General features: G+C 43.0%; 1 protein-coding gene across 1 annotated transcript in view; it reads left to right on the forward strand.

Moving 5' to 3' along the window:
* The window catches only part of LOC146558558 (tumor necrosis factor alpha-induced protein 2-like), a 68,082-nt gene extending 42,485 nt beyond the window's left edge, over positions 1 to 25,597 (forward strand). The window contains exons 12-13 of the mRNA XM_085246627.1: positions 3,658 to 3,782; positions 21,627 to 25,597. Coding sequence (XP_085102753.1) covers positions 3,658 to 3,782; positions 21,627 to 21,810 — 309 coding nt within the window. The 3' untranslated portion in view covers positions 21,811 to 25,597. The remainder of the gene's footprint in view (positions 1 to 3,657; positions 3,783 to 21,626) is intronic.
* Positions 25,598 to 26,341: the final 744 nt, after the last annotated feature.

Here is a 26,341-nt window from a genome sequence, read left to right on the forward strand (position 1 = left end):
GAGAGTTGGGTGGAGAAGCAAGTTGGGGAGCACACGCACTCACGGAGCCTCTGCATGGAGCACACGGGGAGCAAAGGACGAGCCCTGTTTGGAGATTGCACTTTTTTTATTGTATTGTTGGACTTACCTGTTTTTCTCACTCTCGAGGGTTGAACAAGATTACAGTTAAAAATAAATATCCTCTTCTTCTGCTTGCCTCAGCATTCGAACTGTTACAGGGGCCGGTCATGTTCACAGGGCTCTAGACTAACTTTTTGCCATGGTTGCACCACATCGCTTAACACCGCAGTTTTACATGTGCACTTTTTTTTGGAGGGGGGGGGGGGGGGGGGGGAATTGCTGTCCATACAGACAATATTCATTTGTAAATGATTAACTAACAATCTTGTGCTTAAAGTGGTTTGGCACTCTTTGGCAATATTGTAGAAAATGTTAAGCTTAATCATCATCTCGGCCTCCTCTGATGACCTGTTTGCTGCTGCCTGCTGCTGAAAGGCAGTGGGGAGAGGGAACACTTGGGCAGTGCATTTATTGCAGCATATAATGTGTTTTCTGGATACACCGTGCTTTTTCAGTGTTCAAAGATTAATGGCTCCGTGTCAGAGCACTGCCTATGAATTTCAGATGGATCAGGCCTTAACTTAACAAAAAAGTTATCAATAGTTCTTTTCATCTTTTCTCATTACCCACAGCTACATCCACTTCTGTTGGGCCTACTCACTAGGGCTGGGTATCATCACTGATTTCTATAATCCATTCGATTACAGTTCTCAAAGTCCCGATTCAATTCAATTTTGCTTTCGGTCTTACTAATGCCCCTGTTGTCTTCCAGGCCTTGATCAATGATGTGCTCAGAGACTTTATTAACCATTTTGTTTTCATGTATCTGGATGACTTTCTGATCTTTTTCAGGACCCGGAGAGTGCACATCAACCATGTACATCTGGTCCTACGTCGCCTGTTGGAGAATCGCCTCTTTGTTAAGGCAGAAAAGTCTGAGTTCCATGTTCAAACGTTTTTTTTTTTCTGGTATTCATTGTCTGCTCGCAAACAGGGGCGTTTGCGAGCAGATGCGGTCAAGGTCAAAGCCGTAGTGGAATGGCCAATTCCCAAAACCTGCAGGGAGCTGCAGAGATTCTTAGGCTTCGCCAATTTCTACCCCCGCTTCATCTGGGATTTCAGCAAGGTAGCCCTTCCTCTAACCAACCTCACTTCTCCTAAGTTGTCTTTCCAGTGGTCTCCCACAGCCCAGCAAGCGTTCAATCGGCTCAAGCACCTGTTCTCTTCAGCTCTGGTCCTTGTCCAGGTGTACCTCAGCTGGCCCCTTTATCATGGAGGTGGACACGTCCGACTCGGGCGTGGGGGCGGTTCTCTCCCAACTGATTGAAGGCAAGCTACATTTCTGTGCTTTTTTTCTCCCGTAGGCTGTCTCAGGTTGAGAGGAATTATGATGTGGGTGATCAGGAGTAGCTCGCCATCAAGTTGGCTCTCAAGGAATGGCAGCATTGGTTGGAGGGCAGTGAGCAGCCTTTCGTGGTGTGGACAAACCATAAAAATCTGGCATACCTCCAGGCAGCCAAGCGCCTCAATGCCCAACAAGCCAGGTGGGTCTTGTTTTTCACACATTTTCACTTCTCCATTACCTACAGGCCCGGCTCAAGGAACACTAAGCCTGATGCGTTGTTGGTGGCCCTCTCTCATTCTTGATGTCCAGAACTATGTTTCGGTTTGCCCAGTGTGCGACCTCCAACTCACCTGCCTCTGGCCTCCTGCGACTGTTGCCCACTCCTAAACGCACTTGGTCCATTATTGACCGTTTTTCCAAGGCCGCCCACTTCATTGCTCTGCCCAAGCTCCCTTCTGCCCTGGAGATGGCCCAGTTACTAATGCAATACGTGTTCCGGTTCCACGGCATACCCCAGGACATAGTTTCTGACCAAGGCCCTCATTTTACCTTGCAGGTCTGAAAAGAGTTCTGTTTGGAGTTGGGAGCTCAGGTCAGCTTGTCCTCCGGGTTCCATCCCCAAACTAATGGTCACACTGAAAGGGCAAACCAAGAAATGGAGACCACGCTGCGCTGCGTTGCTTCATCTAACCAGTCGACCTGGAGCAACCAATTGGCCTGGGTGGAGTACGCCCACAACGCAAGCACCTCATCGGCAACCGGACTCTTGCCCTTCGAGGCATCGCTGGGGTACCAACCTCCCCTCCTCTCTAGCTCTGAGGGAGAGTTGGCAGTTCCCTCTGTAAAGCACCACCTGAGATGCTGTCGTCGGGTCTGGCGGGCCACCCGAGCAGCGCTCCTGAGAACGGCCGAGCGTAACAAGGCACTGGCGGATCGCCGTCGCAACCCTGCCCCAGACTACCAGGTCGGCCAGCAAGTGTGGCTCTCCAGCAGACACATTCCCCTTTGGACTGGGTCCAAGAAACTGGCCCCTCGGTCTCTGGGCCCCTTCTCTATCCAGGAGTTCCTGAACCAGGTGACGGTCCAGCTGGCCCTGCCGCCCGCTATGAAAGTACATAACGTCTTCCATGTTTCTCAGATTAGGCCCGTACGGACCAGCCGTTTGTGCCTGCCCTCCGGGTTATCGACAGCACCCCGCCATGCTCCATTACTCGCATAATGGATGCCAGGCGTCGCAGTAGGGGCTTTCAGTTTTTGGTGGATTGGGAAGGGTATGGTCCGGAAGAACGTTCTTGGGTGCCGCGGTCCGCAATTCTCGATAATCGCATGATGAAAGAATTCAGCTGCAGGCATCCAGACAAGTACAGCAGGTCTCCCGGAGGCTCCCGTTAGAGGGGGGGAACTGTCACGGTCAGACAGTCCTCCCCGGATGACCCTGCTTGTCTATGTATGTGTGTGTGTGTTCACTTCTCCCTCTCTCTCCCCTGTCCTCGAAGCTGTGTTTACGGAAGTGCGCGCTGTAGGGAAGGCGTGACCTGGTGACTTTCATCATTGAAAGTCCCTTCTCGCTGTCACAGGCCCACCTGCATCTGATTACCTGGCCAGCTGTTGGCAATCATCCTTCTTTGCCAGTCGGAGGTATTTAACCTGGGCTAGTGGCAACAGTCGATGTGGGATTATTACTCCAAACTGGTAGAATCTTTGCGAGAAGTGTGCTTTTGTTATTCGGCTAGCGAGTTTGCTAATTGTGGATTTTGTGGATTTCCTTCTTCCTCCAGGAGAGTTGGGTGGAGAATCGAGTTGGGGAGCACACACACTCACTGAGCCTCTGCACGGAGCACATGGGGAGCAAAGGACGAGCCCTGTTTGGAGATTGCACTTTTGTATTGTATTGCTGGACTTACCTGTTTTTCTCACTGTAAATAAATGCACTGTTTTGCTGTTGAATAGAACCGCGCCTGGATCCTCTTTTCCGTGACATGCTGTCCCCAAAACGTTTCCCAATTATCTATATAGGCCACATCGTTTGTTGGACAGGTCTACTGTGAACATCACTGGATCAGAATAATTCATTTATGTGCAAAACAGATAAAGTAGGAGGATACATTGGTGTAACAAGGACAAACAAAAAGGAAGCCACTGGATTGTTGAGTAAGGACAATGAGAGATGACGTGCATACTGTGACATTTAGAGTCAAGGCAGTTTTTTCTTGCAGTACTGAGAGAACTGACAGTGCATTGTTTTACCTCAGGGCTGCAGCAAGGCCTCGTGGCTCTGCGAGATAGTATGCAAACTTGCAGAGATCCTCCGTCTGCAGGATCCTGCCAGCATTCAGCTGGAACTCGTCACTCTGGCCCGGAACTTCCCCGACCTCAGGTACAACACAATTAATCAAAATACACATTAAAGTATGTCACAAAGCACTTCAGTCTAGGGATGGGTATCGTTTAGGTTTTATCCGATACCGGTTCCAAACTGGTACTTCTGAAACGATGCCGGTGCTCAAACCGGTGCTTAAAGAATGGAGAACACAAACTTTGTCCAAAATCCTCTCATGTTTAGCTGTTTTTTTGTAAAGAAATAACAATGTTAGCCTTTTCTGCAGCTATAGGGCATATATGGTATCACTCTTGGCTGGAAGAAGTGCTTAAACAATGGAAAAAACACAAACTCTGTCCAAAAACCTCTCATGTTTAGCTGTTTTCCCACTTTCTTTGGTCATTTTAGCCTTTTTGGCCAGGGTGAAGGGAGCATCTGACATCAAACAAGAAGATGGCTGCATGTAGCTACGACGGTGTTTGCTAGTTCACCTTACATGCATTAATTTAATAACGTGGTTAGCGTACTCAACGTAAATTACACACAAACAACATTAAGCTACTCACGCAGAGAAGAACGGCTGCTGCTGCCATCATCATCCGTCATCATTTCTGCTACACTGGCAGGGCTAGGGGCCAGGACTCTCCTCTTCGGGTTCTTGGGGGATGTTGCTAACTCGGTGCATTTCTCGGCTTTTAAAAAAACCGCTATGTGTCACCAGATTGGTCGTCAGATTCAAGGTGTTACCTCCTTTGCACAGTATCACCTTAAAGCACTTGTTGCAGGCTGCTGAGTTTGCATCTTTTGCTGTGAAGTACAGCCAGACTTTTGACCGCTTTGCCTTGGGCATTTTTAATCTGTAGTTCTAAAAGAATGTAAGTACCTGGGCCCGCCTACTATCCTTGCAAAGGTAAAATGATTGGCTAGAATCCAAGGTGTATGACATCTCAGGGAAAAAAAAGCACCGAAATGCACACTGCTTTTCGGTCTGGTTACTACTTCAGACTACTTTAAAGTATCTCAAACTATGTCAGAAAATACTTTAAAGTACTTTGTAATTTGAAAGTACTTTGACATCGTTAACAGGCAGATTCTTCCTGTTAGCAAATGGTGAAATGATGACAAACGCTGATTTGTTCTAGTGATGATAGTACTCAGAGATGTTGAGCTGAACGTGATGTTTGACTGGTTCATTGTGTTGTGTCTGAGTCCCTACTCATTCAGACTGTCACTCATCTAATCAGGCGGCTGCTGGTGATGTCACCTGGTTAACATTCGGGTCATGTTGTTTCATGTTCTTTCCTGATGAATGAAGCTGAGTGGAAGAAAACAACTGAGCGAGCAGCCAAAGCTTTCTTCACTCATTTGTCCAAACACAGAGATTATAAAAACGAAGTCCGCCGACACGTTTAATGAAATAACGAGGAGCAGGGAGCATGAGATGAGGATTAGAACCATCAATAGAGCTTTCAATGCGGGGTTCAGTTTCCCTGCTTTAATCTTTGATCCGGTGGGAGGTCCTGCTGGGTCCCCTTCATGCTCACAGCTTATGTAAGGCCTCAGCCTGCAGACCTTCCTCTGAGTCTGCACACATCACGCTGGCCGAGTTTCCCCTGATCCATCACACCGACTCCCTCCCCGTCCTTTGTGATCCCCACATAAGGGCAGAGCAGCAGCAATTTGTGTGCATGAAATCTCTTTTGTCTGTTTTACATCAGGAATATTTCAGAGCTATTTAGTAAACATCAGATGAAACATTCGTCTCTGTATCAGGACTTTATCTGTCAGAATCAGAATCAGAATCAGAATCAGAATACTTTATTGATCCCTGGGGGAAATTATTTTTTGTTACAGTGCTCCATTTTAAACCAACATTAAGACAAGACAGACAATACGCTAACTAAGAATAGTACAATATATACATATATATACATACATACATACATAAGTCACTTATAAATAAATATTTGGAAAAGAAACATGTGTAGTTGTAGCAGCAAACAGTGTGTTAAGTGGATGCGTTGTACAGGGAGATGGCCACAGGCAGGAATGATTTCCTGTGTCGTTCAGTGGTGCTTTTCGGTAATCTCAGTCTCTCACTGAACGAGCTCCTGTGACTGACCAACATGTCATGGAGTGGGTGGGAGGTGTTATCCAACATTGTCTTTATCTTGGACAGCATCCGCCTCTCCGACACCACCTTGAGGGAGTCCAGCTCCATCCCCACAACATTGCTGGCCTTACGGATCAGTTTATTAAGTCTGTTGGCATCTGCGACCCTCAGCCTGCTCCCCCAGCATGCAACAGCATAGAGGATCGCACTGGCCACCACAGACTCATAGAAAATCCTCAGCATTTTCTGGCAGATGTTGAAGGACCTCAGTCGCCTCAAAAAATAGAGACGACTCTGGCCCTTCCTGTAAAGTGCTGTGGTGTTTTTAGCCCAGTCCAGTTTATTGTCAATGTGTACTCCAAGGTATTTATAGTCCTCCACAATGTCAACACTGACCCCCTGGAGTGTTTCCTGGTCTTCCTGAAGTCCACGATCAGTTCCTTGGTCTTTGCCACGTTGAGCTGCAGATGATTCTGCTCACACCACGTGACAAAGGAGTCGACCACAGCCCGGTACTCTGTCTCATCATCCCTGCTGATGCATCCAACCACCGCAGAGTCATCAGAAAACTTCTGAAGATGGCAGGTCTCTGTGCAGTGGCTGAAGTCTGTGGTGTAGAGGGTGAAGAGGAAGGGGGAGAGGACAGTCCCCTGTGGTGCCCCTGTGTTGCTAATCACCTTGTCAGACACACACTGTGGGAGACGTACATATTGTGGTCTTCCTGTCAGGTAATCAACAATCCAGGACACCAGAGAAGCATCCACCTGCATCGCTGCTAACTTATCACCCAGGAGGGTCGGCCTGATGGTGTTGAAAGCACTGGAAAAGTCAAAAAACATGACCCTCACAGTGCTCGCCGGCTGGTCCAGATGGGTGTAGACACGATTGAGCAGGTAGATGATGGCGTCCTCTGTTCCGAGACGAGGCTGATAAGCGAACTGAAGGGGATCCAGATGTGGTCTTACTATGGGTCGCAGCTGGTCCAGGATGAGCCTTTCCAGGGTCTTCATGATGTGGGAGGTCAGTGCCACGGGCCTGTAATCCTGGGGGCCACTGGGACGAGGCGTCTTTGGTACAGGGACGAGGCATGATGTCTTCCACATCACCGGGACCCTCTGCAGACTCAGACTCAGCATAAACAGTTTATGAAAGACTCCACACAGCTGGGGGGCACAGGCCTTGAGGACAAGGGGACTCACTCCGTCTGGTCCAGCAGACTTGCCTGAGTGAAGTCTCCTCATTTGCATCTCAACCTGGTATTGAGTGAAGGTGATGGGTGGGGGAGGGGTGTCAGGAATCTCACAGGAGGCAACATGTGAAGAGAGAGGCTGGCACAGTGGTGTGGCTCTGGATTCCAGGCTGACTGCAGGTGAGGTTGTGGGGGTAGGAGCAGACACTGTGGTGTCGAATCTATTGAAAAACAGATTCAACTCGTCGGCTCTATTCTCACCTCCCTCAGCTCCCCTGCTGTTGGTTGGCCTGAATCCAGTGATGGTCTTCATGCCCCTCCACACCTCTCTCATGCTGTTCTGCTGGAGTTTCCACTCCAGCTTCCTCCTGTAATTGTCCTTAGCCTCTCTGATCTTGTCCTTTAGTAACACCTGGACCTTCCTCACCTCCTCTTTGTTGCCCCCTCTGAAAGCCCTCTTCTTGTTGTTGAGGAGGGCTTTGATGTCCTTAGTCACCCACGGCTTGTTATTTGGGTAACAATGAACAGTCTGAGCTGGAACAATGGAGTCGGTGCAGAAAGTTATGTAGCCTGTGATACACTCAGTAAGCCCATTGATGTCCTCGGCGTGAGGCTCACAGAGTGTTTCCCAGTCGGTCACCTCGAAACAGCCCTGTAGTTCCGCTATTGCCTCCTCTGACCACCTCCTAACAGTCCTGGTGGTCACAGGTTCCCTCCTCACAATTGGCACATAGCGGGGGGTGAGGTGAATCAGGTTATGATCTGACCTACCAAGTGGGGGGAGGGAGGAGGAGCTGTATGCATCCTTGACGTTAGCATACAGTAAGTCTAAAGTTTTCTCTCCCCTGGTGGGACAGTCCACATATTGTTTGAATGTTGGTAGTGTATTGTCCAGTGATACATGGTTGAAGTCACCCGAGATCACAATAAAGGCACTCGGGTGCTGAGTCTGTAGCCGAGCTATGGCAGAGTGGATAGTGTCACATACAGCTGTGGGGTTAGCAGAGGGGGGAACATAAACAGCCACCAAGATGACGTGAGAGAATTCCCTGGGTAAATAATACGGCCTGAGTCCAACAGCACACAGTTCAGTGTCCGGGCAACAAATCCTTTCTTTGATTGTTATGTTGGCAGGGTTACACCACCGGTTGTTAACTAAAACAGCAAGCCCACCTCCTTTACGCTTACCGCTAGCGATGCTGTCCCTGTCCGCCCGAACAGTGTGGAAGCCTTCCACGGAAGCATTCTCATCGGGAATGACCTGGTGCAGCCATGATTCGGTGAAACACATCAGGCTACACTCTCGGTATTCCCTCTGACTCCGTACCAGTGCTGAGAGCTCGTCGATTTTACTTGCCAACGATCGCACATTTCCCATCACGATAGACGGCAGACACGGTTTAAACCTCCTCCTCGCTTCGAGCCTCCGCTGTCTCACCGTCACCTTTTTTCTTCTCTTCTGTCCTTGACCTCTGCATCCCCGATGTGTTTTCCTCCAAATTTCAGCTGGTACTTCTGCGGGCACTTCTGCGGGCCTGGCCAGCGAGCCGGCCGGCATCAGGGCGATCAGCTGATCTCTGGAGTAAACAGTCCGTGCGTGTAGGAGATGTGCCGCGGTCCCGTTCCATGATAAAAGTAACAGTTCCACGGCCACCAGAAGAACAAAAACTCTCTCAATCCACATGATTGAGTAAGAGATAGAAAACGGAGGAAAATACAAGTCAGAAAAAAAAAAGAATACGTAAGAAAAAAGAGCTAAACTAAGAGAAAAGCAGGAGCGACTGTAACAGGCTGCACGCTGGTTGGCGCATGCGCACTTAAGTCAACCATTGTGATCACTTTCTGTTCTCTTTCATTTCTACAACACTGTGAAAATAAAACCTCAGTGACTGAAAACAGCAGACAGGAAAGATGTTCTCATGTCAGATGGTGGGTGCAACTAGGTGGGGTTCATGTATCACAGGTGTGTAACATGAGTGGAAAAATACTGACTGTCTGACTAGGCTTCCTCTGCTTTATTCCTCTGAACTGTATTTAGGCTTAAAGTTTGCATTATTAGGGGCGTGGCGCGTGACTAACAGGTGGATGGCGACAGAGGTGGCTGTAGCTGCTAGTTTTCTGCTAGCTTCACCTGAACTGGACCTCTGGATCATGTTTGTGCTGTTGGAGCCTTTTGTGTCACGGCTGAGGAGGCGAGCCGTGTGGTGTGGAGGAAGGAGGACCCAAGATGCAAGCAGTGGATGAAAATGCTAGTGAAGTTTAATTACAAGGTGTTGTAGTGGCAAACGTACGGTGGCTGGGAAGTGCAAAGCGAGACAAATTAAAAAACCGCAACAAATTAAAAAACCACAACAAATTAAAAAACCGCAACAAATTAAAAATCCACAACAAATTAAAAATCCACAACAAATTAAAAAACCGCAACAAATTAAAAAACGGCAACAAATTAAAAATCCTTGACGGAAAGGGATTGTCTGAAATACCGGAAGTGACACAACGATTAGCCTAATAGGGCTTTTGGAGAGTGATGTCACGAGAGGGGGCGTGGCCAGGATTTTGGGTTGAGGTGCCATGTTTCTGGGCCGAACAAAGCGCTAGCGAAAGAGGAGCGAAAGTACACGGATAACACCAGCTATGGTTCGTACTTGCTGTGCGGTCGGTTGTAAAGTTAGATCACACGACCGGCAAGGGAATAAGGTTGAAAATGGTTTATATTTTCATTCTTTCCCAGTCCAGGCAGGGCTGGACTGGGACAAAAAATCGGCCTGGGCATTTTGACTAGAGCTACTCCAAAGATGTGACGTCATTCAGGGGTAAAACCGCAAAGGATTCTGGGAACTTGTGGCAAGAGGTACTAGCGCATGCAGGCTTTCAATTGAACTCAGTTACACAGCGATAAAAAGAAACACAAAAAATGGCAAGAAGCTGTTGTATTATTAACTGCAATAGCTGGTGTTGTGCCAAAAAGTGATTTCCGGTATTTGCCAAAACCTGATTGCTCATATTTAAATTGCTATAAGTAACTTGTTGGGCTATAATATGTGAAACATATGTCAAATGCATCCCTCATGGATGACATAAAGTCATCTCTCCATCTCCATCTCTCTCTCCTGCTCTTTTCTTTCTCTCTCTTGCTCCATCTCTCTCTGTAGCTCTTCTGTCTCCTCTGTCACAGACTTCTCCACTTTTGATGATAAATCAGCCTGGTGCAACATGTAAGGATTGGCACAATTGGTTAAGATCTTGAGGAGTTTGAGAAACTAACCTTAAGCATAAAATAAAATTTATAATCAGTAACTTCATAGCACCCGCCCAGCAGTATACAAACTCCGTCATGCTAGCTAGTACGCAGTACCAGTTATTCTAAGCGACTGTAAAAAGTCAGCACAACGAAAACAAACTACAACTAAACTTGGTTTATATCTGACACAGATAGACAGCAGGTCATAACTTCTTACCTGAAGTTCAGTTCCTCTGCCACTGTGACCGGCGGCCGCCTCGGGTCTCTCCTCCTCTTGCCTCCCCTTACCCTTTTTTTTTTTTTGTTTTTTGTGTCCCGTTTGGATCTATAGCCATCAGAATTGTTGTCTTAAGGCCAAGAAAGATGCCAAGCGGATTTATTTTACCAAGTGGATCATCATGGCTTTGCCATATTGGTCCATTTGATTGACCTTTATTATAATTATGAATTTATTTTATTTTCAGTTGCTACAAATGGGACAGACATGACTGGGGGATAGGACAGGGAGAAAGAATGAAAGAAAGAGAGGGAGAGAAAGAAAACCAAAGGGGAGAAGAGACGGTGAGAAGGGGGGGAAGAAAGAAAAAAAAAACACCTGGGTCACCTATATGGAGAAAAAAAACAGAAGAGAAAGCAAACAACAAAGAGCAACATAATAAAAAAAAACAGCACCATCACAATAAACTAGCAAGCAGTAGATATCAGTAGATACTAAATAATAAACGATATTGTGCAGCACGCAAGATAGACAGCGTACAATGTGCTTTGAGGCAGCAGCCAAGAAAGCTGTAGTCCGCGTCTGTGAATACCCGTGTGTACACCTGTGTGCATACCTGTGTGGATCAGCGTGCTTGCATTACAAAGGTTTCTCCATGTAACGATCTGCTAGGGAGTGTGGGGAGCCACAGCCGCGTCCTCCAGGGTATGAAGCAGGTATGGAGGAGATCAAAACTCCAGACATCCAGAGGCCCCCAGAACACAAGAGACCAAGGAAGACCAACAGAGGGGCAGCCGCGCCACTGTCCCAGTAAGAGCTGAGGAGAGTCCCAGATGAGGGCTCACTCAGCAGCCGCGGAGCAGAAGCCAGGGGGAGTTGCAGTGACGCGCCCGTGAGCTCCGCCGGCAGCCAGCTGTGCCTGAGTGACCGAGCCCCAGGCCGAGAGGCCGGGGGCACCCCACCTCCGAAGTGGCCCAAGCGAGCCCCAGGCTCCAGGCCCCGATAAGCGGCCGCCAAGGAGTGAGCCGGTGTGTACCCGGACGTCCACCCCCAGACACAAAGAACCACCAACGCACCGACACCTGAGGGAGTCCGCCACTGGCAGGGGAAGTGGTGGTGGGTGGAGATAGGCCTCTAAACCTTGGAGGGCCTGAGATGTCCCCAGAGAGGTGGCGTCTGATACCCAACCTGACATATAGACACAGACATACAGGCACACACAGACACAAACATCCATTCCCACCCTCATGCTCTCATATGCACTTACTCCACACTCAACCAACGTGGAGACAGACATAAAGAGACGCTGTACACACAATCACACTCCCCAAGCGTACTCTACGAACCGGGTCTAGGTACCCTTGCCCCTGTACCTATCCACCTGCTGGCCTGCACCACTTGCTGATGTTGCTAAATCTGTGGAAGCTATACCATAGCTACCGCCAAACAATTCAGTTATTTTTACACATTTGGCAGCGTCTGCCAGGCAAATGCCCGGTATGCCCAATGGCCAGTCCAGCTATGCTTCCAGGTGGGGAAAGAATGAAAATATAAACCATTTTCAACCTTATTCCCTTGCCGGTCGTGTGATCTAACTTTACAACCGACCGCACAGCAAGTACGAACCATAGCTGGTGTTATCCGTGTACTTTCGCTCCTCTTTCGCTGGCGCTTTGTTCGGCCCAGAAACATGGCGCCTCAACCAAAAATCCTGGCCACGCCCCCTCTCGTGACATCACTCTCCAAAAGCCCTATTAGGCTAATCGTTGTGTCACTTCCGGTATTTCAGACAATCCCTTTCCGTCAAGGATTTTTAATTTGTTGCCGTTTTTTAATTTGTTGCGGTTTTTTAATTTGTTGTGGATTTTTAATTTGTTGTGTTTTTTAATTTGTTGCGGATTTTTAATTTGTTGCGGTTTTTTAATTTGTTGTGGATTTTTAATTTGTTGTGTTTTTTTAATATGTTGCGGTTTTTTAATTTGTTACGGATTTTTAATTTGTTGCGGTTTTTTAATTTGTTGTGGATTTTTAATTTGTTGTGGCTTTTTAATTTGTTGTGTTTTTTTAATTTGTTGCGGATTTTTAATTTGTTGCGGTTTTTTAATTTGTTGCGGTTTTTTAATTTGTTGTGAATTTTTAATTTGTTGTGTTTTTTTTAATATGTTGCGGTTTTTTAATTTGTTACGGATTTTTAATTTGTTGCGGTTTTTTAATTTGTTGTGGCTTTTTAATTTGTTGCGGTTTTTTAATTTGTTGTGGATTTTTAATTTGTTGTGGATTTTTAATTTGTTGTGTTTTTTTAATTTGTTGCGGTTTTTTAATTTGTTTTGGATTTTTAATTTGATGTGTTTTTTTTAATATGTTGCAGTTTTTTAATTTGTTACGGATTTTTAATTTGTTGCGGTTTTTTAATTTGTTGTGGATTTTTAATTTGTTGTGGCTTTTTAATTTGTTGCCATTTTTTTAATTTGTTGTGGATTTTTAATTTGTTGTGGTTTTTTCATTTGTTGCCGATTTTTAATTTGTTACCGTTTTTTAATTTGTTGCCGTTTTTTTAATTTGTTGTGGATTTTTAATTTGTTGCCGTTTTTTTAATTTGTTGCGCTTTGCACTTCCCAGCTACCGTACAAACGAGCAGTGGGGCATGACAAAATAACTGAAGACACCTAAACTGGGAGAACTAAAATAACAGACCTGGGAGCATACGACAAAGGGATGAGAGGCAGACAAAGAGCGGGACACCGAGGAACCAGCAACAGGCAGGAGAACACACAGGGCTTAAATACACACACCGGTAATCAGGGGATGAGAGACAGGAGGGCAACACAGCTGGGAGAAATCAGAGCTGACGGGACAGGGGAAACGTAAACTGAACACACTCACATCAGACAGAGACCTTCACAATAAAACAGGAAACTCAGACACGGGGAACCAAACAAGACACAGAACTAAACACACAGATTCACAAACAGACGGGGTGACACCATAGACAGACAGAGACACAGACGCAGACTCAGAGGCAAACCGAATATAACACATAGAACTCAAACAATAATAATCATCATCATAATAAACTGGAAAATAATAATAAACTAAAAGCGCTGGGTCACCGACCCAGGACCATGACTTTTTGTCATTTTTAATAACATCATGTGACCAATATACGGCTGCTGTGAGGTTATTGTGCTAACAGACTGTCCAGGAAGGCTGAGGTCCAGATTTTGCGTTTTATTTGGATGCTACTGATTAGTAGGTATTTGTGTCTGTGATGTAAACAAGCTACCTAGCATTAGCTAATGCTCCACCAGGTTAACCCTCCACCCTCTTGTCCAAATACGATGACTTCCTGTAACACAAACCAACATGGCGGTTCTAATTCATTATTAATGTGCTGAACCTTCAACACATTAACAATTATAAGGTGTCTGCTGAAGTGTTCTTAATGTGTCATTGAGTGGCAAGATGGCGCCTGTGTTTGGCTTTGCCACTGCTGCAGTTTGCTGGATGCAACGATGTAGTTTTTCATTGTCGTCAATCGTCATTTGTAATGTTATTTTTGCTCTTTTGTGTTCTGACTTTGCTTCTGCTGCTTTAATTTGTGATCGGGATACACTGTTAAACATTAAAAATTAAATGGAGCGCTACTGTGACAGCTACAGCAAAAACTTTTCCTCATCCTCTGGAGTGTTCCTTACCTGAGTGCGCGCTACTGTGCACAACCCACAGGACTCCCACCCCTAAGAGACAGAAAGGGGGAATGAGGCCCAGCATCCAGGTGAAGCCGGAGGCTAGCTTCTTGTCTGTGGGGAGACTCCAGGGTGCCTGAAACCAGTTCCTCTCCTGACATTTGGTTGGGATGTTACCCTGCTGCCTGGGACCTGGGCCCCATGGCTCAAAAGCAGTATGCTCACCCTGTGTCTGTCATCCGTTTTCCTTTTTGCTGGTGACAGCTATGTCCGTTCATCGATCACTGTTTCCCCCAGCTCTGGAGTCGCAGTACCGCCCGGCAGGCACACAGGTGTGCATAGGTTTTTAATTCAAGTGCCGCTGCAGTCAGCTGTTGATTTCGCAGATCAACAGTCATCAACTCAGTTCGCCCTGCTTAACGTTTGTTCCATAACTAACAAATAATTTATTCTAAACAGTCTCTTTTTTTAGAGTCTCTAGATTTTATGTATCTGACTGAGACATGGCAGCAAAATAAGGTTTACGTCCACTTGAATAAAATCTGCCCGGCTGGCTGCTCCGTCATCGGAACTCCGCGTCTTTTGGGATGTGGTGGAGGCCTTGCTGCTGTTTACCAGGACAGATTCATGTGCAGGCTGATGACCTTGGACTCCTTTTCTTCATTTGAGTCACAGATGATGAAGGTTTGTTCTCTGAAAAACTTTTATTTTATTTTAATCTATCGACCTTCTGGACCTGCTGGGGTCTTTCTAACTGAATTTAACGACCTTCTGACATCCATCATTAAATTGGAGAAGGTTGTAATAGCAGGAGATTAAAACCTTCATATTGATGAAGCATTCTGTAACGCTGCTGCTGAGCTCATTGCTGTCACAGTGTCTTTTAACTTTAGGCAGCATGTTTCTGGTCCCACACATAGAAAGGGCCACATACTGGATCTTGTTTTCTCTCTGGGTTTAAATATACATGATGTATGTGTGGAGGATGTGCATGTGAGTGACCATAGCTACATATTTTTTAATTTGCCATTTTACTTGGATCCTTCACCTCCTCAACTAATGATCCGAAGATGGATTATAAACCAAGATGCTGCTGGAAGGTTCTCTGCTATGTTTGACCCTGGCATGGGTCAAATATGGCAGAAACATTTCTAAACTCAGACTACTGGTGTCAAAGGCAGAACTTGAGATGATTATTCAAGCGTTTATTTTTCTCATTTGGATTATTGTAATGGTCTTTTTACTTGTATCAACAAATCAGCTTTTGCTTGACTTCAGACTGTACAGAGTGCTGCGGCAAGACTTTTAACTGGCACTAACAAGAGGTCACATATTCCAGTTTTGGATTCTCTTCATTGGTTGCAGGGTTTTAATAGTTTTGCAATTTTCATTAGTTTTTATTTTTATTTAGTTTTGACTTCAGATTTTCAATTTTATATCAGTTTTATTAGTTTTTACCAATTGTTTGCTAGTTTAGTTTTTATTTTTTTGAAAATCCTTAGTTTCAGTTTAGTTTTGATTAGTTTCAGTTATAGTTTTAGTTGTGTTTGCAATAATTAAGTGTAACAAAATCCCAGTTTCATCATATCAGTCATTCTCTTCTGCTTATCCTTGGGTATGTTGCTATTCCAGCTACCATACCCTGCACCCTTGACAGGTCGCCTGTCTGTCGCAGGGCTAACACGCAGAGACAGACAACTCACATTTCCACCTATGGGTTCTTTAAATAAATAAATAAATACATAAATAAATAAATAAAGGCAGATGAACAACCATTGATACCAGACAACTTTAAATTTTATATATTGGCCCCAATGAGACTACTAACTCTTGCTGCACTGGGTGTTCGTAATTTTGGTTCAAGTGAATTGATAAACTTTTTGAAGACAATTGACTCGCACAGTTACATAGATATCCCAGTCCTGTTGTCTCGGGATGCATCACGCTGCCTTGCCTGGGGTTAGCTTCTGTTTTCTGGGGATGAGGGTTGAGTGTGCTCCCTTACCTTCTCAAGGTAAGCTAGGTTAGCCTTCTTGTGTGAGCTTTTCAAGTGCACTTTAAGGTTTGTGGGATTTTTTTCCCTTCTAAAGGGATTTTTTTTTCCCTTTAGAAATGTCCCTCATAATTTGTCTCTTTCCACTACACCCATCAAACACAGTCATATTCAAAGTAATCCCAAATTGGACTCCGGCGCTTTCTCCCGACTTTTCCTGACATGAGTCTTTGCGTGGACGGCGCAGCAACACAGACGACTCGACTAACGTACTTGCCACCTGCTGGCATAATGAGACGGCAAGAAAAAAAATCTGGAAACTAAACTTCATTTTCACCCTTGACTATTGTATGACACACATACATCAACAAAAACTAAACACATTTTTGCTATAAATTCAGTTAATTTTAGTTAGTTTTGTGAACACTCATTACAGTTTTAGTTAGTTTTCCTTTTTTTGTTTTTATTTTTATTTCCGTTAACGAAAATGTTTTTTCACTTCTACTTTTCGTTATTTCGTTAGTTTTCATTAACGATAATAACCTTGATTGGTATGGAACGCCAGGACTGCCATAATGAATTAATTAAATACACCATTAAATAATTAATTAAATGTGTCAATAATTAATTAAAATTGGAATTAATTGATTAAATAAATAGTTTTGACACATGTAATTAATTAATTATTGACACATTTAATTAATTATTTATGTATTTCACATTTTAATTAATTATTGACACATTTAATTAATTATTTAATGATATATTTATTTATTTCATTTTGGCAGTCCTGGCGCCTGGCTCTCATCATGAAATAATTTTATCTGTCAGCCTCACCCATTGAACTCAGGGGGCGGGGTTAACGCTGCCCATGCAGCTTCTCTAACATTTGACTGGTTGGCGTCCAAAGTAAGTCAAAACAGGTCGATCCTAGATAATCGATTGCTTGTGTAGACTTGGGGCAGCCAGGTATCCCAGAATGCAGATCAAATCACAGGCAGCAATGGTGGTGGTGTAGTTTTTCTGTCACCAGCTACACTTTTAACAGTGATTTAGCCGCGAATGTCGCGCCGTATGTCTGGTCAGGTTGTCAACATAGAACATGTTTGCAAAAGTGCTCAGATGTTTTCAGAGATTTCACTAGCTCTGCTAACAATTAGCATGCAGAGTGCACCGAGGGGGTTACGTTAACCGGTTTGTTTACATATTCCACTCTCCGTGTTCCACATGTTGCATTCGCAGATTCTCATTTTCACCGAACGATCGTCTCTTTCCGCCTGGTCTTGTGTCTCTGTGCTTCTGTAACATAAAGAACGAGCTGACATTTTTCTCACGAAACCAGCGATCAGCTCAACAGACCCTCAGTTTACCTGCATGCATCCTCCTCCTCATCTGTCAGCTGTTTAACACCTGCTGCTAATTCAAGAAACACGCCTACGTTACCTGGTAATAGTCACAGTTTAACTGGGCAGCCGGTGCTCGATATAAAGCAATGTCAGCGCATTTTTCTGCACAAGATAAGTAAATATAGTGTTTTCCCTGAGCGCAGAGCTGCTGGAGCTTGTTTCCTTACAGAGCACTTTATAGGCGAACCAGCTTCATCAGCGGCTGATGTCCAATCACCGGCACACAGCTTTGAAACCTCAGCTGAGTTTTAGCTCTCAGTGGTTAAATGCTGGACTTCATTCACTCAGGTTCTGTCTGTCGGGTCACGTTTACTTCGCTGTTTTATTTACAACTGAGCAAATCGGTTTGGCTGAGGTTAAAGTTACGTTTCATAACTGCATAGTTTCACAGACATTTAATGGTTCACTGGCACATGTATTAGACTGAACTATCATCTAAATATCATCTGTTTTTTAATAGTTATTCAACTGTATTCTAAGCACCAGCTGTCTGTTAGAATGTGATTTTTTTTCTCTCTCTGTTGGCAGAGGTATAAAAATGCGCAGGAAAATCTGACGTGCATGGCAAACTTCACCGACGATATTTAGGGAGGAATAAACACACATCAAACATAAATGAACCATTTGCCTGTCTCCATAATTGAGAGCATTTTCTCTTCTTATGTCAACACTCTCTCTCTCTCTCTCTTTTTTTTTTTTTTTTTTTTGCTTTTTTGGTCATGTTATGTTTACCTGTCAAAGGCTTGTTACAAACTATGAAACACATCGTGCAGACTTCTGGATGTTAGAAGAAAACTAATACTGCTCATGAAGGAGACTAAAGGCAGGAAGGTGTCCTTTAAAACTAAACATGTTAATAGGACCTCCCTATTTATATCATAGTCTATGATATAGCACGTGTATTTCAGTAATAGCCTGCTGATTTCAGTGTAGTGGTGAACAGTCGCACAGCTCACGTAGGCGTTATCTGTGATTCTCCTTAACTATAATTTATCCAAGTTAACTTCAGTTAACCATTCAGACAGTTCTTTTGCAATAAAAAACATAAACACCCATGCTGCCGGTAGGTTTCCTCAGTGCCAGCTGTTAACATTATAGCTGCTTATGCAGTAACCATGGTAACCACGGACTCTGAGCGGCTGGATCGACGGAGGTCAGACAACAATTTTACATGTATGATCTTAAAACAGGACACAGCCACTATACGTGCTGGCCTCATATCAAATGTGAAGGCAGACTGAGTCTATGTTTGACGTTGTTTATATCTAATCTTCCTTTTCAAACATTTAAACAGCAGCGAGTCTGCAGCTGAGGGAATACAAACTCAAATTGTCGGAACAGGTTTGCTCTGTATAACTGTTATTCTAATCTTCTGCTGAGTATCTTACACTTTTCTTTATGCTGTATATTTTCACGTCTCTGGAATAGTTGGAAGTTAGATAGTCAGCTGGGAAACTTTGTGTTAACTCATGGAGCTGAGGATATCGTGGATATGCTGACCTCGCTGCGTGGTGTACAGAGCGAGGTCAGCATGATTAATATTCACAATAAAAATATTAGCCGAACATCATGAAGTCTGTATGTGTTTCATAGTGTCGAACAACCTTTGTACAGTTAAAGCCAGCAGTTACTACATGACGGAAACACCAACGTTATCTCTTTTATGCGTTTATACACAGGTCACGCTGATTACTGAACAAAAACCCAAAGATCAGATGTTAAACAGATTTATTTGCTCTCTCTCCTCCTTAAACATGTTTTTAATGTTAGTTATAATTCAGAATTGGCGACTGAAACACGTAGGACACATAAGAACATCAGGAAATAAAACACCGATAAATATAACCTCAGTAAAAGAAGTCAGCGGGGGTTACTACAGCTGTGTACCGGGGCCTGCGCTTTGTCGGTGGGATTGCTTGCGAGGCGAGCGGGTCTATCCCACGCTTTGCTGTGAGACTGGGCAGACATCTCCGAAATCATCGAAGCACTTTTGCAAAGAGGCTGTATCTTGACAAACCGACCAGACACATGAAGATTAAACCACTACATTCTCGGCTAAAAAAATATTAAAACGGTATTTGGTAACACACAAACAGGGTTTTTCAAAGTTCAGTTCTGTTAGCTTCCAAATGCCGGTTGTTGTGTGCTAGAAACAATGGCCACCAGGCCAAAGCAATGGTTTTGACTCGATCAGCATTGACCCCGCCCCCTGAGTTTGATGGGTGAGGCTGACAGATAAAATTATTTCGTGATGAGAGCCAGGCGCCAGGACTGCCAAAATGAAATAAATAAATATATCATTAAATAATTAATTAAATGTGTCAATAATTAATTAAAATGTGAAATACATAAATAATTAATTAAATGTGTCAATAATTAATTAATTAAATGTGTCAATAATTAATTAAAATGTGAAATACATAAATAATTAATTAAATGTGTCAATAATTAATTAATTACATGTGTCATAACTATTTATTTAATTAATTAATTCCAATTTTTATTAATTATTGACACATTTAATTAATTATTTAATGGTGTATTTAATTAATTCATTATGGCAGTCCTGGCGTTCCATAGATTGGTTGACAGTAAATTTTAGGTTTCATTTTAAAATTTTAGAGCTCAAAACGGTGAAGCTCCCCAGTATATCTCTGACCTGTTGAAACCTCGTGCTTGTTCCTGAGCACTTAGATCTTCTGGTCAGAAGATACTATTGCTCCCATGTACTAGATTGAAAACACGTGGGGATCGGACACAGACACCAGGGCTGTGGAATTCTCTTCCGTTGTCATTATGCTACATAGACTCCGTTGACTCTTTTAAAAAGCAGCTGAAGACATTTTTCTACAAACAAGCTATTAATTACTTTTTTCCATTGTTTTGTATTATTTTTGTATTTTTATTATTTTATTTTTATTTGTGATTTTATTGTGAAGCACTGTGCTTTTTATCTATGAAAGTTGCTATATATAAATAAATTTTACTTACATACTTTTAGTTACCTCGTTTATTATAGTTTGTTATTGTTTGTTGTCATTCTAGCGTTCGTTATCTTCCCTTATCAATTGTTGTTGTTCTAGTTATCATGTTCGTTATCTTTGTTATCGTTCATTATCAATCGTTATCGCTTGTTATAGTTTGTTATCGTTCTAATTGTCATGTTCGTTATCTTTGTTATCTTTGTTATCGTTCGTTATCAATCATTTTCTTTCATTATCATTCTTTTAAAATGTAGCTGAAGACATTTTTCTACAAACAAGCTATTAATTACTTTTTCCCCTTGTTTTATATTATTTTATTTATATTTGTGGTTTTATTGTGAAGCACTGTGATTTTTATCTATGAAAAGTGCCGTATAAATAAATTTTACTTTCTCACTTCTAGTTATCGCAATAACAAACAAAAACGCGTTCGTCCGTTATTGTTTGTTATTATTCTAGTTATCGTGTTTCATTATCATTTGTTACTGTTCTACTTGCGTGTTTGTTATAGTTCGTTATCGTTCTAGTTGTTGTGTTCGTTATGTCTCGTTAGTGTTCGTTATCTTTGTTATCATTCTTTATCCTTCGAATTATTGTGTTTGTTGTCTTTATTATCGTTCGTTATCATTCATTTTCTTTCGTTATCGTTTGTCATTGTTTGTTATAGTTCTAGTTATTGCGTTTGTTATCGTTCTAGTTATGTGTTCGTTATCTTTCGTTAGTGTTTCTTATGTTTGTTATCATTGTTATCATTCTGGTTATTGCTTTCATTATCATTCATTATCATTCGCTATCTTTGTTATTGTTCATTATTGTTCATTTTCTTTCTTTCATTATCATTCGTCATCATTTGGTATTGTTCGGTATCATTTATTTTCTTTCATTGTTGTTCGTTATTATTTGTTATCATTCATTTTTTTTCATTATTGTTGATTATCATTCATTATTGTTCTAGTTATCATGTTCGTTATCATTCGTTATCACCTGTTATCGTGTCTGGCATGACTCTAACCCTAACAATGCCTCTCACAGCTGACTGCTGTAACCCTGTGTGTCTGTGTCTCTTTCTTAGCGGCGCGCATGTCTCGGCTCTCCTGTCTCTTAAAATTGGGCTCTCAGCTGCTGACACTCGCTCTATCAGACGCAGTGTGGAGGAGAATCGCCACGGTGACGTCTCCACCAATTACAGTCCTCCGTTCTTCTCCAAGGTCAAAGTCAAATGGATTGACAACAAGATGAATCAGATGGGACTGTAGGTATAACAACATGATGTTAGTAGTTCAGGATGTGAGCAGTGTTTCCTGTATGCTAGCCTTCTATTTCATCCTAATGCAAACAAGTATTTTGTTGTGAAAGGTGCTGCTGGAGCCCATGATGAAGGACAGAGCAGCAAACACAGTGGCTATGTCCAAATTCAGGGGCAGCATGTTTCGAAGGACCCAACCTAACCAGTCCATGTAGGGTGGGTCCTTCGAAAGCTCATCTCACACTTCTGTTTGATATTTATTCAGCTGTGTGTAAACTATAACTTTAATCTCAGCCAAACCAATTTACTCAAGAACAAATAAAACACTGAAAAAAAACCCCAATAACATTCTAATTTATCTATTTGACTATTTGAAGACCGCGGGGGTCTGAAAACGATTTGCCGGGAGTCCGGTGCTCTCTCCGGCTCTAGTGAGCCTTAACCTCCCAGTCAGCTATCGAGTTGGTGGGTAACAGACGTCTCCGAAAACATCGGAGCACTTTTGCAAATATGTGATGTCTTGATAAATTGAACATGTATTTGAAGTTTACACAGGTACATTCTCACCCGAAAATATCTTAAAAAGGATACCCAACCCATCCTTCAAATCTGGGGAAAAGGAGGATGCATTTGTTGCCGCATTTGGAAGAGTCTTCGAATTTGGACAGCCTTCGTCACGTCACTGTGACGTAATTGCCTACAAATGCGGCATTCGAAGCAAATGCAGAGAGAGAACCCACGCAAACACGGGGAGAACATGCAAACTCCACACAGAAAGACCCCGGCCTGATGGTGGAATTGAACTCAGGACCTTCTTGCTGTGCGGCAACAGTGCTAACCACCGTGCCACCGTGCTGGGCATTCGAAGCATGCTGCCCCTTAATTTGAACACACCATATATCGTTACAAATTCTCGAGAGCTGTGCAGCAGGGCTCTGCTTTCTTCTGATTGTCTGGTTTCTGGAAGCCTGCAGAGGAGAAGACAGAAATCTGTGAGTGGACTCTAATGTCCAACAGGTAATAATAATAATAACAATAATACATTTTATTTGAAAGTGCCTTTCAGAACACTCAAGGACACTGTACAAGGTAGAATAATAAAAGAAACATAAAAGCAAACAGTTTACACAATCATAAAAGCATAAGACATAAAACAAATTTAAAATAGCAGAGTGGAGAGGTTATGTGGGATAAGCTATTTTGAACAAGTGAGTTTTGAGTTGGGACTTAAAGAGAGAGAAGGAAGAGATAGTTCTTAAATCAGGAGATAGTGAATTCCAGAGTCGAGGAGTAGAGCAGCTGAAAGGGTGATAATACGGGCAGCAGAATTCTGGACGCGTTGGAGCTTGTGGATGGATTTTTGAGTAAGACCAAAAAGAAGTGAAATACAATAATCAATCCAAGAAGTAACAAGGCTATGGACAAGAATGGCAGTGGCATGTGGGGTGAGAAAAGGACGGAGACGATTAATGTTGCGCAATCGAAAATATGCAGATCGACTAACATTATTAATGTGTGAATTGAAAGATAGAGTAATGTCGAGGATGACACCCAAGCTTTTCACAGAGGAAGAAACAAAGACCGGCGAGTTATTGATAGTAACAGAGAAACTGTTGGTTCTGGATAATGTTGATTTAGTGCCTACCAAGAGAAGCTCGGATTTATTATTATCGAGTTTGAGAAAATTAGAAGAGAACCATGAATTTAGTCCGGCTAAACAAATGGTGAGGGAGGATGGGGGAAGAGCAGAATCAGGTTTAGTGGACAGATAAAGCTGGGTGTCATCGGCATAACAGTGAAACTGAATATTGTATTTACAAAAAATGTGTCAGAGCGGTAGAAAGTAGATAATGAAAAGAAGGGGCCCCAGGATAGATCCCTGGGGCACACCAGTGGTCGGAGGAAATGGCTGAGAAGAAAAGCAGTTGAATAAACTGAGTGCGATCAGTCAGGTACGATTTAAACCAGGCTAGTGGAGTATGGGAGAGACTGATGGAGGCTAGCCTACTGAGAAGAATGGAGTGAGAAATAGTGTCGAAAGCAGCGCTCAGATCGAGGAGAATAAGGATGGAAAGTAAACCGGAGTCAGCTGCTATAAGAAGATCATTGGTTATTTTAAGTGTTGTTTCAGTGCTATGGGAGGAGCAAAAACCAGACTGAAACTGTTCATACAGATTATTATTAGTTAAATGTGAGTGGAGTTGTGTGGGAACTATTTTTTCAAGAATTTTTGAAAGGAACGGTAGATTGGAAATAGGCCGAAAATTCTCAAAATTACTGGGATCTAGACCAATTTTTTTTTTCAATATTGGGGTGATGGCAGCAATTTTGAGGGAAGCAGGAACAGTTCCAGTGGTAAGTGAAGAATAGATTATGGCAGATATTAGGGGAAGCAAAGAAGGTAGACATGCCTTAACCAAAACTGTAGGAATGGGATCTAGGTGACAAGTAGAACGTTTTGACTTACAGATGAGATCTGAGATATCAGTAACCGAGTGGAGCTGGAAAGCAGAAAAACAGTGTGATGGGAGAGGTATTACAAAGGAAGAGCTAAATGGAACATCGGAAACCAGGTCATGGTGTATTTTGTGAATGGTGTGCTCACCTGCCACATAAAGAAGAGCAGGAATGATTTCCTGAAGCATCGGCACTAAATGCGTCTGAGGAGGCGTTATGTTTGTCCCACACACAGACACAGGCAGAAATTCACAGACACATAAACAGAGACACACACACACACACGCACACACACACACACACACAAAGTCATTTTCATATCCTAGTGAGGACATCTAATTGACATAATGCTTTCCCTATAGCCGCTTACTCTAACCATGAAAAGTGAATGTCTAAACCTAGCCATAACCTAACTGTAACCCTGATACTAAAACCACAAACATGCCTTTAAAAACACAGGTATAGTGTTCGCCTGAAAATATCTTAAAAGTTTATTTTGTGACCCAGAAAGATTAATAAGACTAATTTTACAACTTAGTAGTGGCCACCATTGCCGCAAACTGGAGTTTGGCTGGGCCGCGCTATGAATTCTGGGATATGGTGGGCCACGAAGGACACACACGACCCATCCTTCAAATTTGGGGAAAGGAGGATGCATTTGTCGGCTGCATTCGGAGGAGTCTACGAATTTGGACAGCCTTTGGCGCATCGCTTGTGACATAATCATGTACATGACATATGTAGGATCAGAAACATTCCAAAAATCAGCCAATCAGAAGAAGAAATGCTCTTCTGCAGTCTGATGTCCTCTGGGCCTCGTTCACATGGCCTAGCTCCTCTTCCTCTGACCGGCTTCCAGCAGTGATGTTTGTCAGTGACACTGTTCAGAGCTTTGTTACTTTAATCACCTGAACGCAGCGAGCTCGAGCTGATGTTTGACGAGCTCGAATATGAAGCTGCTAGAAATCTGTGCAGAAACTGGTCGACATCTTCATCTCCTTCATGTTCACCACCGCCTGCTCTGCACCACACTGCCACACAGCTTGTTTGCAAGATGTTGATATACTGACTTATGACATACTGAGGATGTTATTAACAGTAACAGAAATATGTTAATATTAATAGTAATATATGAGAAATTATAGTATTTCAGAGGAGACAGAGACAGTACTGATGTATTCTGGTCTAAAGACTTCCTGTATTTGAGTATTTAATGATCCTTTTTCCTGAAGTGTTCATGTACTCCCTTCCTCTTAAACGTCCTCTATGACTTAATTTACAGAAACTACATTTCCTGCATCCATTTCAAAATAAAACCATTCTTATGTTTCAGTAGTAGAGATGCTTTGTTTCTCTTATTGTGAAACATTCTTTGGGACACAATTTTTGGGGTTTAGGAATCATTGAGCAGGAGAACATATGTTTAGCTGGTAACGTTTACTGGTTTAAACATGAGAGCAGAGAAATCTGCTGGGTCTGACCGGGAGAGAGGAAGATGACACTCAGACAAATTTTATTCATTCAGTCCAGTATTTAATCATGTTTAATAATACTCCAGTAAAAGTGGAAGTACTGGCTCTGAAATGTATTCAAAATATGAAAGTAAAAGTATCTTCTTGGAGGACGTTTCTACCAGCTGTTTTATCCAAATCTAACTGAACTCTGCGCTATATTAATGTAATAAAATAATAATAGTAGATGGAAATACAAATCTTATTTCAGTCTAAATTTTAATTATAATATTTAATTTTAATAAATGAACTCAACTTGAATCTGTTAAGTAGAACACGAGCAGAGAAAAAGGAAAATAAAAAATAATTCTATTTTCTGTTGCCTCCATTGTAGAAGGGTGACTTTAGCTCTAAACAGTAAAATGTGCACAGTCAGGGGTTACAGTGTGATCGTTGCCCCCTTGGTGTGACAGGTGCCTGGGAGGGGTGCGATCCTAGATCCCGCAGCTGTGTATTGAAATAAAGAGGCACAGATCATGAACTTGTTTACGATTCAACTGCAGGATTTATTCTGCTCATCAAAAGGGGAACAAATCATTAATCGCCTCTCATAAGAACCAGCAATTCTTTGTA

Source organism: Mchenga conophoros, linkage group LG15 (assembly GCF_057382185.1).
Source record: "Mchenga conophoros isolate Kocher_MC1m ecotype Shallow Benthic linkage group LG15, M_conophoros_male_GT1.1, whole genome shotgun sequence".
NCBI lineage: Eukaryota > Metazoa > Chordata > Actinopteri > Cichliformes > Cichlidae > Mchenga > Mchenga conophoros.